The following is a 14253-nucleotide window of genomic DNA, read 5'->3' on the forward strand; positions in this document are numbered from 1 at the left end:
GGGGGGTGGGAAAAATAATCAGTTTCTGTAGGAAATGCCCTCACTGTCCCCACCCTGTGACACACAGCCCTCGTGCTTTGCTGCTTGGTGGGACGACGCCACCTCCTCGCTGTCTGAAGGGGGAAAGGGGGAATTGTGTGTGCGTGCGGCTTGTACCGGGGGGGGGGGTTCGGTTCCTCCCGCCTGCCCTCCCTGACGGGGCGAGCAGCGCGGGAGGCAACCGGGGCCGCGAGTAGCGTGCCCTGCACATGCCAAAATACACGAGGGACGAAATAAAAGCCGAAATAACGCCCCGTTGCTTGCCGCCTCGCTCTGTGTGCGGTGTGGGGACGAGACCCCGCGCGGCGTGAGGGGACGCTAAGGGGCTCCCTGCCCCTCCCCCCCCCCCACCAACGGCCTCGGCGCGCGCCGCCCTCAGCCCGCCGCGCCTCGGTGGGGGGCGTGGCTTCGGGCAGGGGGCGTGGCCTCGGCCGCCGCCGGGCTATAAAAGGGGCCGCCGCGGGCCGCGCGCCGCCACTGACCTTCGGCTGTGCACGGTGCCGGTTGCCGCCCGCCCGCCGCCACCTCCTCCCGCCATGGCGCCCAGGAAGTTCTTCGTGGGGGGCAACTGGAAGATGAACGGCGACAAGAAGAGCCTGGGCGAGCTGATCCACACGCTGAACGGCGCCAAGCTCTCGGCCGACACCGGTGAGGGCGCGGCCGCACGTCGCGCACGTACCGCGCGGCAGCCCCGGCACGGCCCGGCTGCGGGAAATGTCAGAGGGCGGCGGGGGGGCCTAAATATAAACGTAAATATAACCGCGCTAAAAATACCGCGACACCGGATCCCGGGCGCTGAAGGGCAGCGCAGCCCCTCCGGTACCGCGGGCGGCGGGGGGGAGCCGGGCCCCGGCCTCCTGGGCGGGCTCGGGCTCGGGCTCGGGCCTCCTTCCCCGGCCTCCCCCGGGGCTCCCTCACGGCGCTGAGGCGGCCCCGTCCCCGCGGGCCTTTGGCCGCCCGTAGCCCCGTCCCCACCGCTATCGCTCCTGGAGGCGCCCCCCTGCCCCGCGAAGGGGTGCAGGGTGCAGCGTCTCAGCTGGGGTCGCTCAGGCTGTGCCACCAGACCGTGCTGCTTGCCCTGCCTCGATCCCGGCCCGGTTATAATCCCAGGTGTAACCCGATGCTGCCCTTTTCTCCCCCGGTTCAGCACAGCCTCCGCAGCGGGGCAGGATTCTTGCCCGGTTTCTTGGTTGGGCTGTTTCCAAGGGACCCTGCGTGAACCGGCTGAGGGGCCTGCCTCTCTGCCTGATCTCACCTATCTGGCTGCTGGAAAGGGTTTCCTCTGCTGTCGAGGCATCGGATAGCAGAGATATTCCTGCTTTCTGATGCTGCAGCAGGTCCCCCAAATGTCATGCATGCTGAGCCTTCCCGGCAGAGGGTAGGGAAGGAAATGATGACCTCTTAGGGCTGGTCTTCAGGCTCAGGGGTTGGGTGCGGTTTCTGCCCCACTTCTTCTTGAAAGTGACCTTTTTCTCTGCCTTCCAGAGGTGGTTTGTGGAGCCCCTTCAATCTACCTTGACTTTGCCCGTCAGAAGCTTGATGCAAAGATTGGAGTTGCAGCACAGAACTGTTATAAGGTGCCAAAGGGTGCTTTCACAGGAGAGATTAGGTGAGCCCAAAGAGAAGCGCAAAGCTAGCGTGGCTCTGCAAAGTTTGTTGCCTCCAGAGATGTGAATTAATACTGTCATATCCTTTTTCCTCAGCCCAGCAATGATCAAAGATATCGGAGCTGCATGGGTGATTCTGGGTCACTCAGAGCGAAGGCATGTTTTTGGGGAGTCTGATGAGGTGAGAGATCATTGGATGGAGAGATGGTACAGATCAGATACTTCTGTGAAGGCTGGAGGGATGAGCAGTTTGTGGGAAAGACAGGAACAGGACTAGGTGTGACTGTCACTTGCCTTGTTTCTCTTCCATTCCCAGTTGATTGGGCAGAAGGTGGCTCATGCTCTAGCTGAGGGCCTTGGTGTCATTGCCTGCATTGGAGAGAAGCTGGATGAGAGAGAAGCTGGCATAACAGAGAAAGTGGTTTTTGAACAGACCAAGGCTATTGCTGGTAAGGGAAGAAATTCGCTATTTTGCATGTGTCCGAAGGGGAAAATGCCCATTATGGCCTTAACTGCCTGTTCCTGGCCTTTCTGGAAGGCTTGCAGATACGTTGCTGTGAGTGTTCACACAGTAATGGTCATGTTAGTAGAAGGTCTGCATGTTCCAGAAAGCTTTCCAGGTCTGCCCTTCCCACCATGAAGTACTGTGCTTGCTTACACCTTCTCCTTTCTCCCCAGATAACGTGAAGGACTGGAGTAAAGTGGTTCTTGCCTATGAGCCGGTTTGGGCTATTGGAACTGGTAAAACTGCAACCCCCCAACAGGTATGAGCAGGGGAAAGGTGGCTGACAAAATGGCTGACCGACCCTTCCTGTTCCAGAGATCCTGCCTGAAGATGGAACAAGTCCGTTCTGTCTGTATGCAAAATGGTCCAGTCCTCAGTGGGACTCTTTCTGTTCCATTGCAGGCTCAGGAAGTTCATGAGAAGCTGAGGGGGTGGCTTAAAAGCCATGTGTCTGATGCTGTTGCTCAATCAACTAGGATCATCTATGGAGGTAAATGAGTCTGAAGCCCCTTTCCAGCGCAGGAAGCACTTAGATTCTCTGCTTATTGCTGCAGTTGTACAGCACTGCTCTGCTAATGAGGAAATAGGAGATTGGCAGAGCATGAAGCAGTAACTGTTACAGCTTCAGGCTGCCTACATCTGTTAAAAATACTGTTCTCTGCTCATCTCTTAAAATACTGTTTCCTCCTTAGGTTCAGTCACTGGCAGCAACTGTAAGGAGCTGGCCTCTCAGCATGACGTGGATGGCTTTCTTGTTGGCGGAGCTTCTCTCAAGCCAGAGTTTGTGGATATTATCAACGCAAAACACTGAAGCGCAGCCAATGAGGAGCAGTCCCTTAACGGTTAAAAGCAAGAAACAGAAGCAAGAAGGGACCTTTCATTGCACATGTCTAAGTACAGAGGCCTCTTCTGAGGCTTTCCCCCCCCAACCACGGTCATTGTTCTAGCTGTGCTGCTAACCCCCACCACCTTGTTGGAGTCCTGTTAGTGTGAGCCTGTCTCAGCAGTGTCTCAACAGTCTCTGAATTGGCAAAATCCTTGGTTTTCTGTTGAGCTTTTAGAGCTCACAGTCAACTTGGCCGTTGCCTCCCCCTTTGTCTGCAGTGCTACAGGTAGAGATGGCCACTAGTACTGGGGGAGGAAGAAGGATCCACCATGTTCTGCATCCTTCAGGCCCATCAGCAAGGGGCCTGGTAGCTTAGACCTTTGTGAGACACCTTACCTCACCTATGTCCCATATTGAACAATAAATGAAAGGGAAACTAAAAAAAAGTGTCTTGGATCTTATTTGGAAGTGATTAAGGACAAGGCATGTACAGAACTAGCATACTCACTTCTGGTGAGCTCTCACTCCTGGCTTCTCTAGCTGGCTGCAAGAGAGTAACATGGCTTGGGTTTTCTGTCTTGTTTGTGGGTTGTTGTGGTTGGTGGTTTGGGTTTTCTTTGTTAAATTGCTCCAATAGGCATAGCACAGGTTCAACTTGTGCTTTGTCATTATAGCTCTTGCTTAGAGCATGCCCCAAAGCACCTTTCGTCTTTCCCATTGCAGCTCTCTTGTGGGTCCGTGGTGCTTTGTGTGCATCTATTCCTGCAGGTGCCGGAGCACCCGGCTGTCCCACCAGTGAGCTGATCTTTCCAGGCAGGCCTGGTAAAGTGCTGGTTTTGAGCCTCTCTGCCTGTGGGAACTGGTAATTGACTGCTGCCTGTTACATGTGGAGCAGAGCAGCTCCCTCTTCACATGGGAAATTTTTAGGCCGTGTGCTGGGACTTTGCTTACAGCCACGTGGTGGGAGATAGGAAAGCCAGACTAGAGCTAAGAGCTTTTCAGGTAGTGCAAAGGGCAATGAAAATGGAAGTGCATCATGAGGAGGAGCTTAACTGAGGCGGTACATCATTGGGCATCTGCGGGCAATGCACTGTTATACAGCAGGCATGCGGAAGGGGGACTCGGTTAATGCATGTCTGAGAGATCCTCTCCCACCTCATGCTTTCCATTCTGCAGTACTTCTTGTGGTCCTGGCGCATTCCTCCCCTCGCGCTCGCGCTGTTGGAGCGCGTTGCCCTGCCAGCAGTGAATGAAAAGCAGGGGGTGAGGGTGGTCCGAGCCTGAGCAGGTAAGGGACAGAGGAGGAGAACATCCGAGGAGCTCTGCCATGCTGCAGGTCCCCCGTAGCTGCTGCAGCTGCGGCTCTGGGGATGGATGCGGCGGTCCCCGTGCTGCGGCCGGTCCCGGAGCGCCCCCCGGTGCCCGGCTTCTGCCCGGGACAGCCCGCCCGGCGGTGACGGGAGCAGCAGGCAGAAGAGCACGTTTCAAAGGAAGGAAAAAAAAATCTTGAAATCCCTGCGGCTTCTGCAAACAAAGCGCTTCTGAGAGGCTGTTGGGGCATGGCCTCAGTTTGGCCCTGCCACAATTAGAGCGGTGGTGACTTGCAGGGACATGGGCTGTGCCCGAAGGCTGCCAGCAGCCGGCGCGCAGGGGCACTCGCAGGACGAGCCTCAGGCTGCGGCTCCGCTGTCAGCTCTGCTGCTGCCCAACCCTGCCTGAAGAGCAGCTCGGCAAGAGCCCAGGAAAGTGACCTACATAGACGAAACAGATGGGAGCTGAGCATCGCTCTCGCTGTTTTCAGGAGAATACAGACGCACAGAAACATTTAATGAGGAATAAAGTCATGGACAATAATCTCTGCATCAGCAGCGATCTTGGTTTTCTTCTTTTTGCATGCTTTCTGGCAGAAAGGGCCACAGCTCTGTTGAGTGGAAATACGGCCAGATCCTCACCCTCACTGAGAATTGCAGTAGCTGGATCTTAAATGTGATGCTGCTGTGGAAAGTGTACTGTGCCAGATGTGACAGCCCAAAGGAGGCAGCCACAGCTCCGTGCCCTCAGCTCCAGCCGGGGGCCAGGCTGAGCTTTCATTCCCAGCAGGCACAAGCACAAACACACCTGTACATCACATATGTGGATGGCCACACCAGTGACTCAGACAGACAGAGCACTTGCATGAACCCAGACAGTGCTGGCAGCCTTGTCCCATGCCCCTCTGGCTGAACAGGACAGACGTCCGCTAGCAAACTACAAATAGCCAGGGTACTATTCTGTCTCCCCCTCCTGCTATCGTCTCTCTGTGCTCCTTTCTTGGTATGCAGAGGAGCTTTTACCACTTAACCTAACAGTTGCCTCCTTACCGATCAGTATAGTTTGGGATTATCTTTTTTTTTGTATACCCTGAATAAAAATTCTGTTTTAAATATTTCAGTTTCCTTGTATTTCTGTACATTCTGTATAATTTGTCTTAAAATTTGTCTTATTCTGTATAATTTGTCTATAATTTGTCTTGTCTAAAAAAGGTCTTTCATCTGGAAACAAGACAACTGAACTATATGTTGCTATTGTAAGACTCGCATAAAACGTGTGCATACAGACACACATTACTTCTTCCAGTCCATTCTTCCACATAAAGGAGAGAGGAAGGGGAAGAAAAGCATGTCATTGCTTTTCTTCCTGCGCTGACTCTAAGAATTCTCTGAAGGGCTCCCTAAAGCTCCTAGAAAACAAAAGCAACAGCTAGAAAGCTTTCAGTATGGTGGGTTGTTTTTGCAGGAGATATAATGGTTTAAAAACAAAAAAACACCACATAATGTGTGGGTTAATGACCAGGGAGTGAATGCAGGTGAGGGAAAGAGATGGGCACTGGGGAGTCAAGCAGCTACAGGAAGGGATGAGGCAGGGGACACCGGTGGTGGCTTGCTCATGGTCCTGAGCACGGGAGGAGCGCTCTGCAGCAGGAACGGCAGCTGACGCACGAGCTGCAGGAGCCTGAGACGCTCGTGCCTGACAGTCATGCGTTGGCCACACGAGCAGCACACGCTGAGCAGCAGCAGAGCCAGCGTGGCACCGACCCTGCAGGGACTTTACCCAGAGTCTGCGAGGGGACAAAGTGCAGGAAGGGAGTAGGGCCTTGGCCTTTGGTATTCGCTGCAAAACACGGGCAGCCGTCAGCTGCGGGCAGAGCTCCTGGCTCTGGGGGTGCAGCGCTCGCTCCCCAGCCCCACAGCCTTGCAGGTGCTCACCCAGGGGGTGAGCGTCACACACCGCAACTCTGAGGCTGGCCCTGTTTGGAGCAGGGGGCCGGACGAGTGGCCTCTGGTGGTCCCTGCCCACCGAAATTATCCTTCGATTCCCTGAATGCGCTCCTATGAGCTGTGCATGTCGCCGAGCTAGGAAGGGCCGGGAGCGCTGGGGAGTATGGAGGGGGATCGCGAAGTGATTCCGGAGAAGCCTGAGGCGTGCCCTGTGCTTTCCAAATGGGATTCACTACTGAAAACGACAGGGCGCTGCAGTTAGGTGCGGCGAGCCTCGGGAATCAGGCGGGAGGGCTGTTAGCAGACGGGTGGCGAGGGAAGGAGCCATCGGTAGCTCGCATCGCCCAGCGGGGCACAGCAGCGCTCTGCGTGCAGCTGCGGGAAGCGGGGCGCGGATTCCAGGGTGCGCTCGCCAGGACCCTGGGTGGAAAATACGGGAAAACCGGGGAAAATACGGGAAAATCGGGGCCGAGGCCCGGCGCTGCCGGTCAGCACGGTTGCTATGGCGGAGGCGCCGGGCCCGCCCCCGGCTCCCATGGCAGCGCAGCGGCCGCCGCTCGGCGCAGGGGGTCCCGGTGCGGCCTCGCCTCCTCCGGGTGGGAAGCGGGGGCCGTGAGGATGGAGGAGGAGGAGCTGAGCGAGGAGGAGCACCTCCGTCAGGAGGAGGAGGAGGAGGAGGAGGCGCTGTCGGAGCAGGAGGAGGAAGAGCAGGTGAGGGAGGCCCCGCGCTGGAGCCGGCGGGGGCAGCCGGCCTCGCCTCGCCTCCGCTGGCCGCCATTTACCGGTGTTTGCGCTGTGCTCTGTCCCCCAGGCGCTGGTCCCGTGCCCCCTGACCGAGGAGATGCTGAAGGAGGGCCTCTCCCTCCTCTGCAAAACCGGCAACGGCCTGGCGCACGCCTACGTCAAGTTTGAAGCCAAGTATAAGTGAGTGCACGACGCGCCGCGGGAGGAGAAGTCCTCCTCCCCGCGCCGCCGTGCAGCCACAGGCCATCAGTGACTGGCCTCGAGCAGCGGGAGCGTTTCCAGGGCATGTTCACCACGCTGCCCTGCTTCCAGCCTGCGCTTGTTCCACATTCAGCCCCGAGCCTCCACCACAGCCAGACACACTGGTGTCTGTGTCCCCACAGAGTGAGAGGAGCCCATCCGTTGCTCTACACTGTGGTCTCTATGGGCTCCAGAGCAGGGCACCCTCTCCGTAGACACTTTAAGAAATATCCACTCTAGATAACTGCTAAACTTTAAAATACGCACTTGTAAGTACAGTGCCATGATGGCTTTGGGGCAGTTTGGAGCCTCAGCCCCATCCAAATAACCCTAGAGCTAACAGACCTCAGTAAGCCCAGCCCTATAGGTGACTAGACTGGCTTTTTCCCACTAGGAAAGTCCTTCCTCGCAGTCCTTGGTGTTGCCACTGCTGTCTTAACAGACCCATCCCCCAGGCTTATCCTCTTTTCTGCTCTGGTTCTTCCCTCTCCTGACAGCTACAGTTCAATGGGAAGAAGTACTCCCTGTGCCAGGAGCACAGGTCCACTCCTTGGCATTCAGCCTTGTTTACAGCATATCTGGCCTGTCCCTATTCCCTGCCTTTTTCCTCCTTCAAGCAAGGCTTCCTAGGACAGCAGGGAAGTGGGAGAGGAGGAAGCCTTCCTTCCCAGTGTGGTGAGGAGCTGGCAGCAGGGGGGGAATATGAGAGGTGTTTTATTCACATCCTCTCTCCCATAGGGACTTGACAGACATCAGCCTCCTTGAATGCTTCATTCACCTGCGGTATGTGGATTTGTCAGAGAACAAGCTGCAAGATTTGTCTCCACTGAGCAGCCTAACCCACCTGCTTTGGCTGAAGGTGGATGGGAATCTGCTTACCAGTGCCCGCATGCAGGAACTGCCTTACCTCCAGATCATCAGCTTTGCTCACAACCACATCAAGGATATGGAAGGCATTACTCACCCCTGCTTAGCCAACCTCAGCCTTAAAGGTGATACAGACCACCTCTCTTTACTCTTGTGCACATAGGAAGCTCACTTTGAGTGGGATTAACTCTCGCATTGTTTCTTCCTCCTCTGGCACTCAGGAAATAAAATCCGGACAGCACTGGGCCTGAGTCAAGCACTGTTCAGCCTGCATAACCTGGAGCTGCGAGGAAACAAGCTAGAGAGCACAGCAGGGTTCAATCTTCCCAAGCTCAAGAACCTCTATCTGGTAAGGGATCAGCTAGCTTGGGAAATGGGAGTGAGATGCCGCAAAGCCTGGCAAATTCAGGCAGTGGGAGGAAGGGAGACACTGTCCCCTTCAAAGCAGCATAATTTACATGCTAGCCCATTCAGTTCTGTCTTCGCAGCCTGAGAGGAACAGAGTTCAGAGAGCTACAGAAACAAATGTCTCTCCTTTTGGGTAGATCCTTCTATTATGTCTGCTCAAACAGTGCGAAAGAAGTAGCAACTGACCAGTAATTGCTCTGCAGAGAGCAGGGAAGTTAGCAATGTTCAGTGCATTGCGTTCTTCCTTCTCAGCCACCTAAGGGACAGCAGTATTCTCCTCCTGGCAGTGTTAGGCAAGGTCACACTCCGCTTGTTGCAGGACCTCAGAGGTCAGTGGTGTGCTCCGGGTGGCACAGGGGGAGGTGATGCTTCTTTCTCCTCTCTGATGGGGCTAGTCAAATATGAGTTTAACAACAGCACAGTGATATGATTCACATATATCTTCAGCTGCCAGAAAAGAAACCGATTAAACATCACAGTGAAACTAAGATAGAAGAAGCAATTTCCTTATATCATAAACAATTGCCTCAGGGAACATTTAATCCTAGAGACACAAGTGAAGCAAGTATGTTAGCTTACTCCCATATATCACACAGTACTACAACTTGCAAAGTCTGGATTGGTATCCTGAGTCATTACCTCTGAAAAAGCAATTAAAGATGATTAAGGTTTTCAAAAGCTACAGGGTTTTGTTTCTTCAGTACTCCCTGACAGAAAGCACGGAGGAGATTGCTTGCTGAGATTGCCTTCTATTTTCTGGTGAAAAACTAGATCTCAGGACTACAGGTGCTGGAAGAAGGGATGAAGTCGATAAGTCACTAGATACAATATACAATTTCTAAGTAAAACCAGTTACTTTAGTGGGTGATTGGAGGGAAGGAAAAGCAGCATCTATATTTAAAGAAAGTTCCTGACATGGCTGAGGAATTCCTGAGCTACACATCTGAAGCAGGCAAACTGCAAGACATGATTATTAAAACTAGAAAAAACGACTAATGTCTCAGGAGTCTTGTGGGCCTGAATTTGTCTCCCATGTCCACCTGCTTACTAAACTGTTTTGGAGAGGGATCTTTTCCAGTAGTGCTTTGCTTCCTGTCTAAAGATTTTGGTATTACTAGAGCCATAGGTAGATGAAGCTGATGCCGCAAGGACAGGGTTCAAGGCATCCATCCGTTAGGAATTCAAAGGTCAATTTAAAGGAACTAAATCAAATCTGGTTAATGTATGACACAGTTACCAAAGAAATTTAGCATTCACAAAGTTCTACCCACTGGCTGGAAAACCAGGAGCTGGTTGTGTACCATGTGGCGCTTCAAACCGCATCAGCTTCAAGATCACTGCTGTCAGTAGGGCTGTGTTACTTCCTCTTCATTGTCCAGCAGCGGTGACAAAGACTGGCTACAGCAAGGCCGGGGTGCGCAAGAAGTGGAGAGGGAGTCGTGGGGAACATATTATAATAGCTTTCCGTATGAAATGGAGCCATCACATCTATGTGAGGAACTGGTATATTAGGTGAGGTGATGACGTGATCGTTTAATTAAAGGTGTCATTTGTAATGTTCTTTGATTTAAGAAACAAAAGGGGAAAAATCCGTTCTGCGTTGTCCTGTTAGTGCTTGCAGGGCCAAAGCCTTTAAAACTATTCACACTGATGTAATGGAGAAAGCCAGAGTGATAGCAGGTTGCTGTTCATTTCACAGACCAGTGGTCTGTGAGCTCCCCACGCTAATTCCCACACACACTCCTGATTTCCTCTGAAGTGGAATTTACAAATCCATCCTGGCTTTTTTAATTTGTTCACACTACCTTCACTAAATTTCAGTCTTTCCTTCTTTTCTCATCAAATTATCCTCTTTACTTGGCCCAGCAGGTCCAGAGTCTCCCTTGTCCAATTTCCACTGAAGTCCTCCTTTTCCACAAAATGTCGTTTCACAAAGTGACCCTGTCCCGAACTGTTCTCCTACCCCACCAGTTCAGACTGTGCCCCTTTTATTAAACTTGGGCTTGCACTATATCACTGCCTGGGTATGGAAAAGGAACAGAGCACAGTGATACTGTTGTGGTTTAGCCCAGCAGGCAGATAAGCACCACACAGCTGTCCACTCGCTCCCCCTCTCAGTGGGACTGGGGGAGAAAATTGTGAGAAAAAGATAAAAACTTGTGGGCTGAGATAAAGATGAAAGGGAAGGGAAGGGAAGGGAAGGGAAGGGAAGGGAAGGGAAGGGAAGGGAAGGGAAGGGAAGGGAAGGGAAGGGAAGGGAAGGGAAGGGAAGGGAAGGGAAGGGAAGGGAAGGGAAGGGAAGGGAAGGGAAGGGAAGGGAAGGGAAGGGAAGGGAAGGGAAGGGAAGGGAAGGGAAGGGAAGGGAAGGGAAGGGAAGGGAAGGGAAGGGAAGGGAAGGGAAGGGAAGGGAAGGAAAGGAAAGGAAAGGAAAGGAAAGGAAAGGAAAGGAAAGGAAAGGAAAGGAAAGGAAAGGAAAGGAAAGGAAAGGAAAGGAAAGGAAAGGAAAGGAAAGGAAACAAGTGATGCAATTGCTCACCGCCCCCTGACCAATGCCCAGCCAGACCCCAAGAAACAGTGTGTTCCCCCCTCATCTCCCCCCAGTTTTATTGTTGAGCTTGACATCACGTGGTATGGAATATCCCCGTGGCCAGTTTGGGTCAACTATCCTGGCTGTGTCCCTGCTTCTTGTGCACCCCCAGCTCCTCATTAGCAGGGCAGTATGAGAAGTTAAAAAGTCCTTGACTCCGCAAGCACTGCTCAGCAACAACCAAAACATCAGTGTGTTATCAATATTATTTTCCTCCTAAATGCTAAACATGGCACCATTCCAGCCAATATGGAGAAAAATAACTCTCCCAACACAGGTGATAGCTCTCTCCGTCTCCTGTTCATGTATCTGCATCCTTAGAGACTACAGCCCTAAACCACAATTGCAAGTGAAGTCTGCTCAGCTCTGGGCTGGAGTATGTGGCGGGGATGATGTAATTGCCAAGGATTTCCCAAATTTGGCTGCACAACACCATGAGCATCCTGATCCAGCTTTGATGCTAGCACTGCTGTTGGCCCGGGGTTGGGCAGGAGGCCTCTAGTGGTCTTTTCCAGCCAAAAATGTGCTGTGAAACTATTGCTGAAATTAAGAACTTTGTGTTTCCCTATCTCATAAAACAGATCACAGTGAAGTGAATGAAATCAATGATGGGGAATTTTAAACTGATAAGGCAAATTCTTCCTGCCATAAAATTGTCAGATTTGTTGCAAGAAGCTGTTCTTTTGAACAGCTAATAAATTTTATACTAAGAAACACTTAAATCAACCAACAACCCCTAGATCCCTGCAGCCTCTGCCAGGATCATGCAGCCTGCTTCTCGTTCTAGAGGATTAGAAGGGGAGACTTCTTGGCAGAAGATTTCTCCCGTAAGAGAAGCAGCTGACATTAGAAGATCCCTGGACTACATGGACTGTGTGACTGAGAGGGGCTGGTGATTCATGCCTTAAATACATTTGTGCTATGCTCAGGTCCTTGCTTTCCACACAGTTGCTCAGGGGCTCAGATTAGGCACTGCCATGGATGTTGTGCTGGCAGTAGAGTAGGTGACCCAGTAGTACATGCCCTGGTAAATCTGAATCATGGCACGTCTCTACCAGCATAAATAGAGGCTGTGTTGGAGAAAAAAGTCTCATCTGGCACGTTTTTTGTCTCAGTCACCAGGTGATGGTACGGGAAACTCTTTTTCAGCAAACTTGGTCCCTGAACCTGAATACTTAGACCTCATTCAAGCAAGGCCCTGAGCAACCTCACATAGCCTTGGAGTTAGCCTGGTTCTAAGCAAGGTATTAGATAGAGACCTCCAGAGGTCCCTTCCCATCTAACTTTCTGTGAGTCTAACAGGCATAAAAGATCCTAAACAGAGGTGCAAGCCTAGAGCTGCAGTCACATTCTCAAGGTATTTCATCCTCTATCTCTAAAATTTCCAGTGCGGTTTTTGTAGCCTTCGTTCCTCCTTTGTTATGTATGTATGACGCCCAGCTTCAGAGAAGGCTGCTTAGGAGTGGTAGGGAGTCTGAAGGGTAGAAAGAGCTCGACAGACCAGAAATAACTGCTGTTCCCTCTCCTGTGTGCTCTTCTTTTTCCTGCTGTCTTCCTGTCTCCCTGCTGAGGCCCAGAACGCCATCAGGAGCCTTGAGGGCCTTGAGGCGCTGGAGCAGCTGACAACTCTGCACCTGCGTGACAACCAGCTTGAAACCCTGGATGGATTCTGTAGCAGCATGAAGTGCCTGCAGTACCTCAATCTACGGTGGGTCCTCCTTGCTTCGTGTCGGGACTAGAGACCCTTTCATCAGGCTGTACTCCCATTTAGGTCGCTAGGATTTTCTGTTTTCTCTGGAAGTTGAATGGGTTGAACTTTACAGCCTTTAACTAGCTCAGCTATCTAGCGCTGTAACAGCCAGGGCTTCTTCAAGCTTCTCAGAAAAGCTCTACCTCTCCAGTCACTCCCAGATCCCACATCAAACTTTTCCTTCGCGTACTGGCCCTGACCACAAGTGCCCTTTACTTCCAGGCATTTGCTATAAAGGGAAATGGCAACATCAGACAATTCAACGGGCTGTTCGAGCACAGAGAAATCCAGAGGAGATGTTGGTTTTGTCCCCCACTTTGGGGAGCTCCAGACAGATCTAGATCTTAGATCACAGGTCAATGGTCTGTCATGCTGCTAAGTTTTGCTTTGTCTTGTCAGCTTACTGCTCTGAGGGGTCCTTTTGACTTACTTACGTGTATCTCTACTGCACACTGTGCTCCCTTTTCTAAAGGAACAATGGGATCAGCACCTTCCAGGAAGTGGCAAAACTGCAGGTACTCCCCATGCTGCAGGCGCTGGTGCTGTTGGACAATCCATGCTCTGATGAACCCAATTACCGGCTGGAGGTCCTGGTCCTGCTGCCACGCCTGGAACGCCTCGACAAGGAATCGTTCGAGCAAGATGAGCGTGCAGAGGCAAATGAAATCCGTCAGAAAAGGCAGGAAGAGGAAAAGGTAAGAACAGCACAGGGCAGGGGGTGGGGAGTAAGAAGTATGTAAAGACAGAGGATCAGGCATGCTGATAAGCCCCTCCTCCTCTAGATTACGTGATGAAAGGGCTGAGGGAGGTCAGTCCCAAGGGCAGAGGAGCCTGCAATAGATTGGGCTTCACAACCTGCTTGCCATTCCTGGCCCCAATAGCACAAGTGAGAGGTGAAAGGGGAAAAGAAGCCAGGCGTTTAACATCTTCTTTCCTTTTTCAGGAAACGGGGGGATCTCTCCAGGGTGATATGACTGAGTGACCCCGGGTTTTAATACCTGTTTCCTGTGAAGATTTGGAGATGCCTTCCCCCGTGTGTGGCTGGCAAAGCAAGAGCTGCAGGCGTCAGAGCTACCTTCACCTCATTTTGCCCCTGGCGGAGGGAGGAGGGTTACCCACCCTACTCCTGGGTGCTGCCCTAAGTTACTGCAGTGTTTCTGCAGTCACTGCACGCATATATGCGAAGCAGGCCCAAGAGGGAAAAGGGGAAAAGGGAGAGTTACAAGTTGTGTGGTTTGATTTATGGCTCCAAAAATTCTACAAGATTTTCTGATTTGAATAAAAACAATTAATGAGACTGGAGTGTCTGGAATTGTTTATCCTGCCCACCCACTCCTATCCCCCGGCTCTCTCACCCTCATCTGTCTCTGTCTGTGCCCTGTCTGTCTCTCTCTCTCTCTGCCTCCATCCCCTACGTGCTGTT

At 52.5% G+C, this 14253-nt stretch overlaps 3 protein-coding genes across 5 annotated transcripts in view; 2 read left to right on the forward strand and 1 right to left on the reverse strand.

Moving 5' to 3' along the window:
* The window catches only part of PHB2 (prohibitin 2), a gene marked incomplete at its 3' end in the record, with an annotated part of 171503 nt that overhangs the window by 89932 nt on the left and 67318 nt on the right, over positions 1-14253 (reverse strand). The gene's annotated exons all lie outside the window — the stretch shown is intronic.
* TPI1 (triosephosphate isomerase 1) lies at positions 352-3423 on the forward strand. Its single transcript, XM_083798731.1, has 7 exons — positions 352-687; positions 1525-1648; positions 1743-1827; positions 1963-2095; positions 2325-2410; positions 2554-2641; positions 2844-3423. The coding sequence occupies exons 1-7, from the start codon at positions 576-578 to the stop codon at positions 2960-2962; spliced, it is 747 nt and encodes a 248-aa protein (XP_083654857.1). The 5' UTR covers positions 352-575; the 3' UTR covers positions 2963-3423.
* LRRC23 (leucine rich repeat containing 23) lies at positions 5851-14127 on the forward strand. 3 transcript variants are annotated; one of them, XM_083798595.1, is made up of 7 exons: positions 5851-6496; positions 7046-7158; positions 7957-8210; positions 8307-8434; positions 12652-12788; positions 13303-13525; positions 13774-14127. In XM_083798595.1, exons 2-7 carry the CDS (start codon positions 7076-7078, stop codon positions 13810-13812), a joined length of 864 nt encoding a protein of 287 aa, XP_083654721.1. In that variant the 5' UTR covers positions 5851-6496; positions 7046-7075; the 3' UTR covers positions 13813-14127. The 3 variants fall into 3 exon arrangements, with proteins under 3 accessions (XP_083654721.1, XP_083654719.1, XP_083654720.1); XM_083798593.1 differs by lacking the exon at positions 5851-6496 and adding an exon at positions 6504-6945; XM_083798594.1 differs by lacking the exon at positions 5851-6496 and adding an exon at positions 6504-6945 and having other exon boundaries at positions 12658-12788.

This window comes from Anser anser, assembly GCF_964211835.1.
Source record: "Anser anser genome assembly, chromosome: 1".
In the NCBI taxonomy this organism is placed as follows: Eukaryota; Metazoa; Chordata; class Aves; order Anseriformes; family Anatidae; genus Anser; species Anser anser.

Coding starts and splice junctions, on each gene's coding strand:
- TPI1 (XM_083798731.1), top strand. CDS start 576: ATGGCGCCCAGGAAGTTCTTCGTGGGGGGCAACTGGAAGATGAACGGC. Junction 2,096..2,324: donor ACAGACCAAGGCTATTGCTG/GTAAGGGAAGAA, acceptor CTTTCTCCCCAG/ATAACGTGAAGGACTGGAGT. Junction 2,642..2,843: donor AACTAGGATCATCTATGGAG/GTAAATGAGTCT, acceptor TTTCCTCCTTAG/GTTCAGTCACTGGCAGCAAC.
- LRRC23 (XM_083798593.1), top strand. CDS start 6,853: ATGGAGGAGGAGGAGCTGAGCGAGGAGGAGCACCTCCGTCAGGAGGAG. Junction 8,435..12,651: donor AGCTCAAGAACCTCTATCTG/GTAAGGGATCAG, acceptor CTCCCTGCTGAG/GCCCAGAACGCCATCAGGAG. Junction 12,789..13,302: donor CTGCAGTACCTCAATCTACG/GTGGGTCCTCCT, acceptor CCTTTTCTAAAG/GAACAATGGGATCAGCACCT.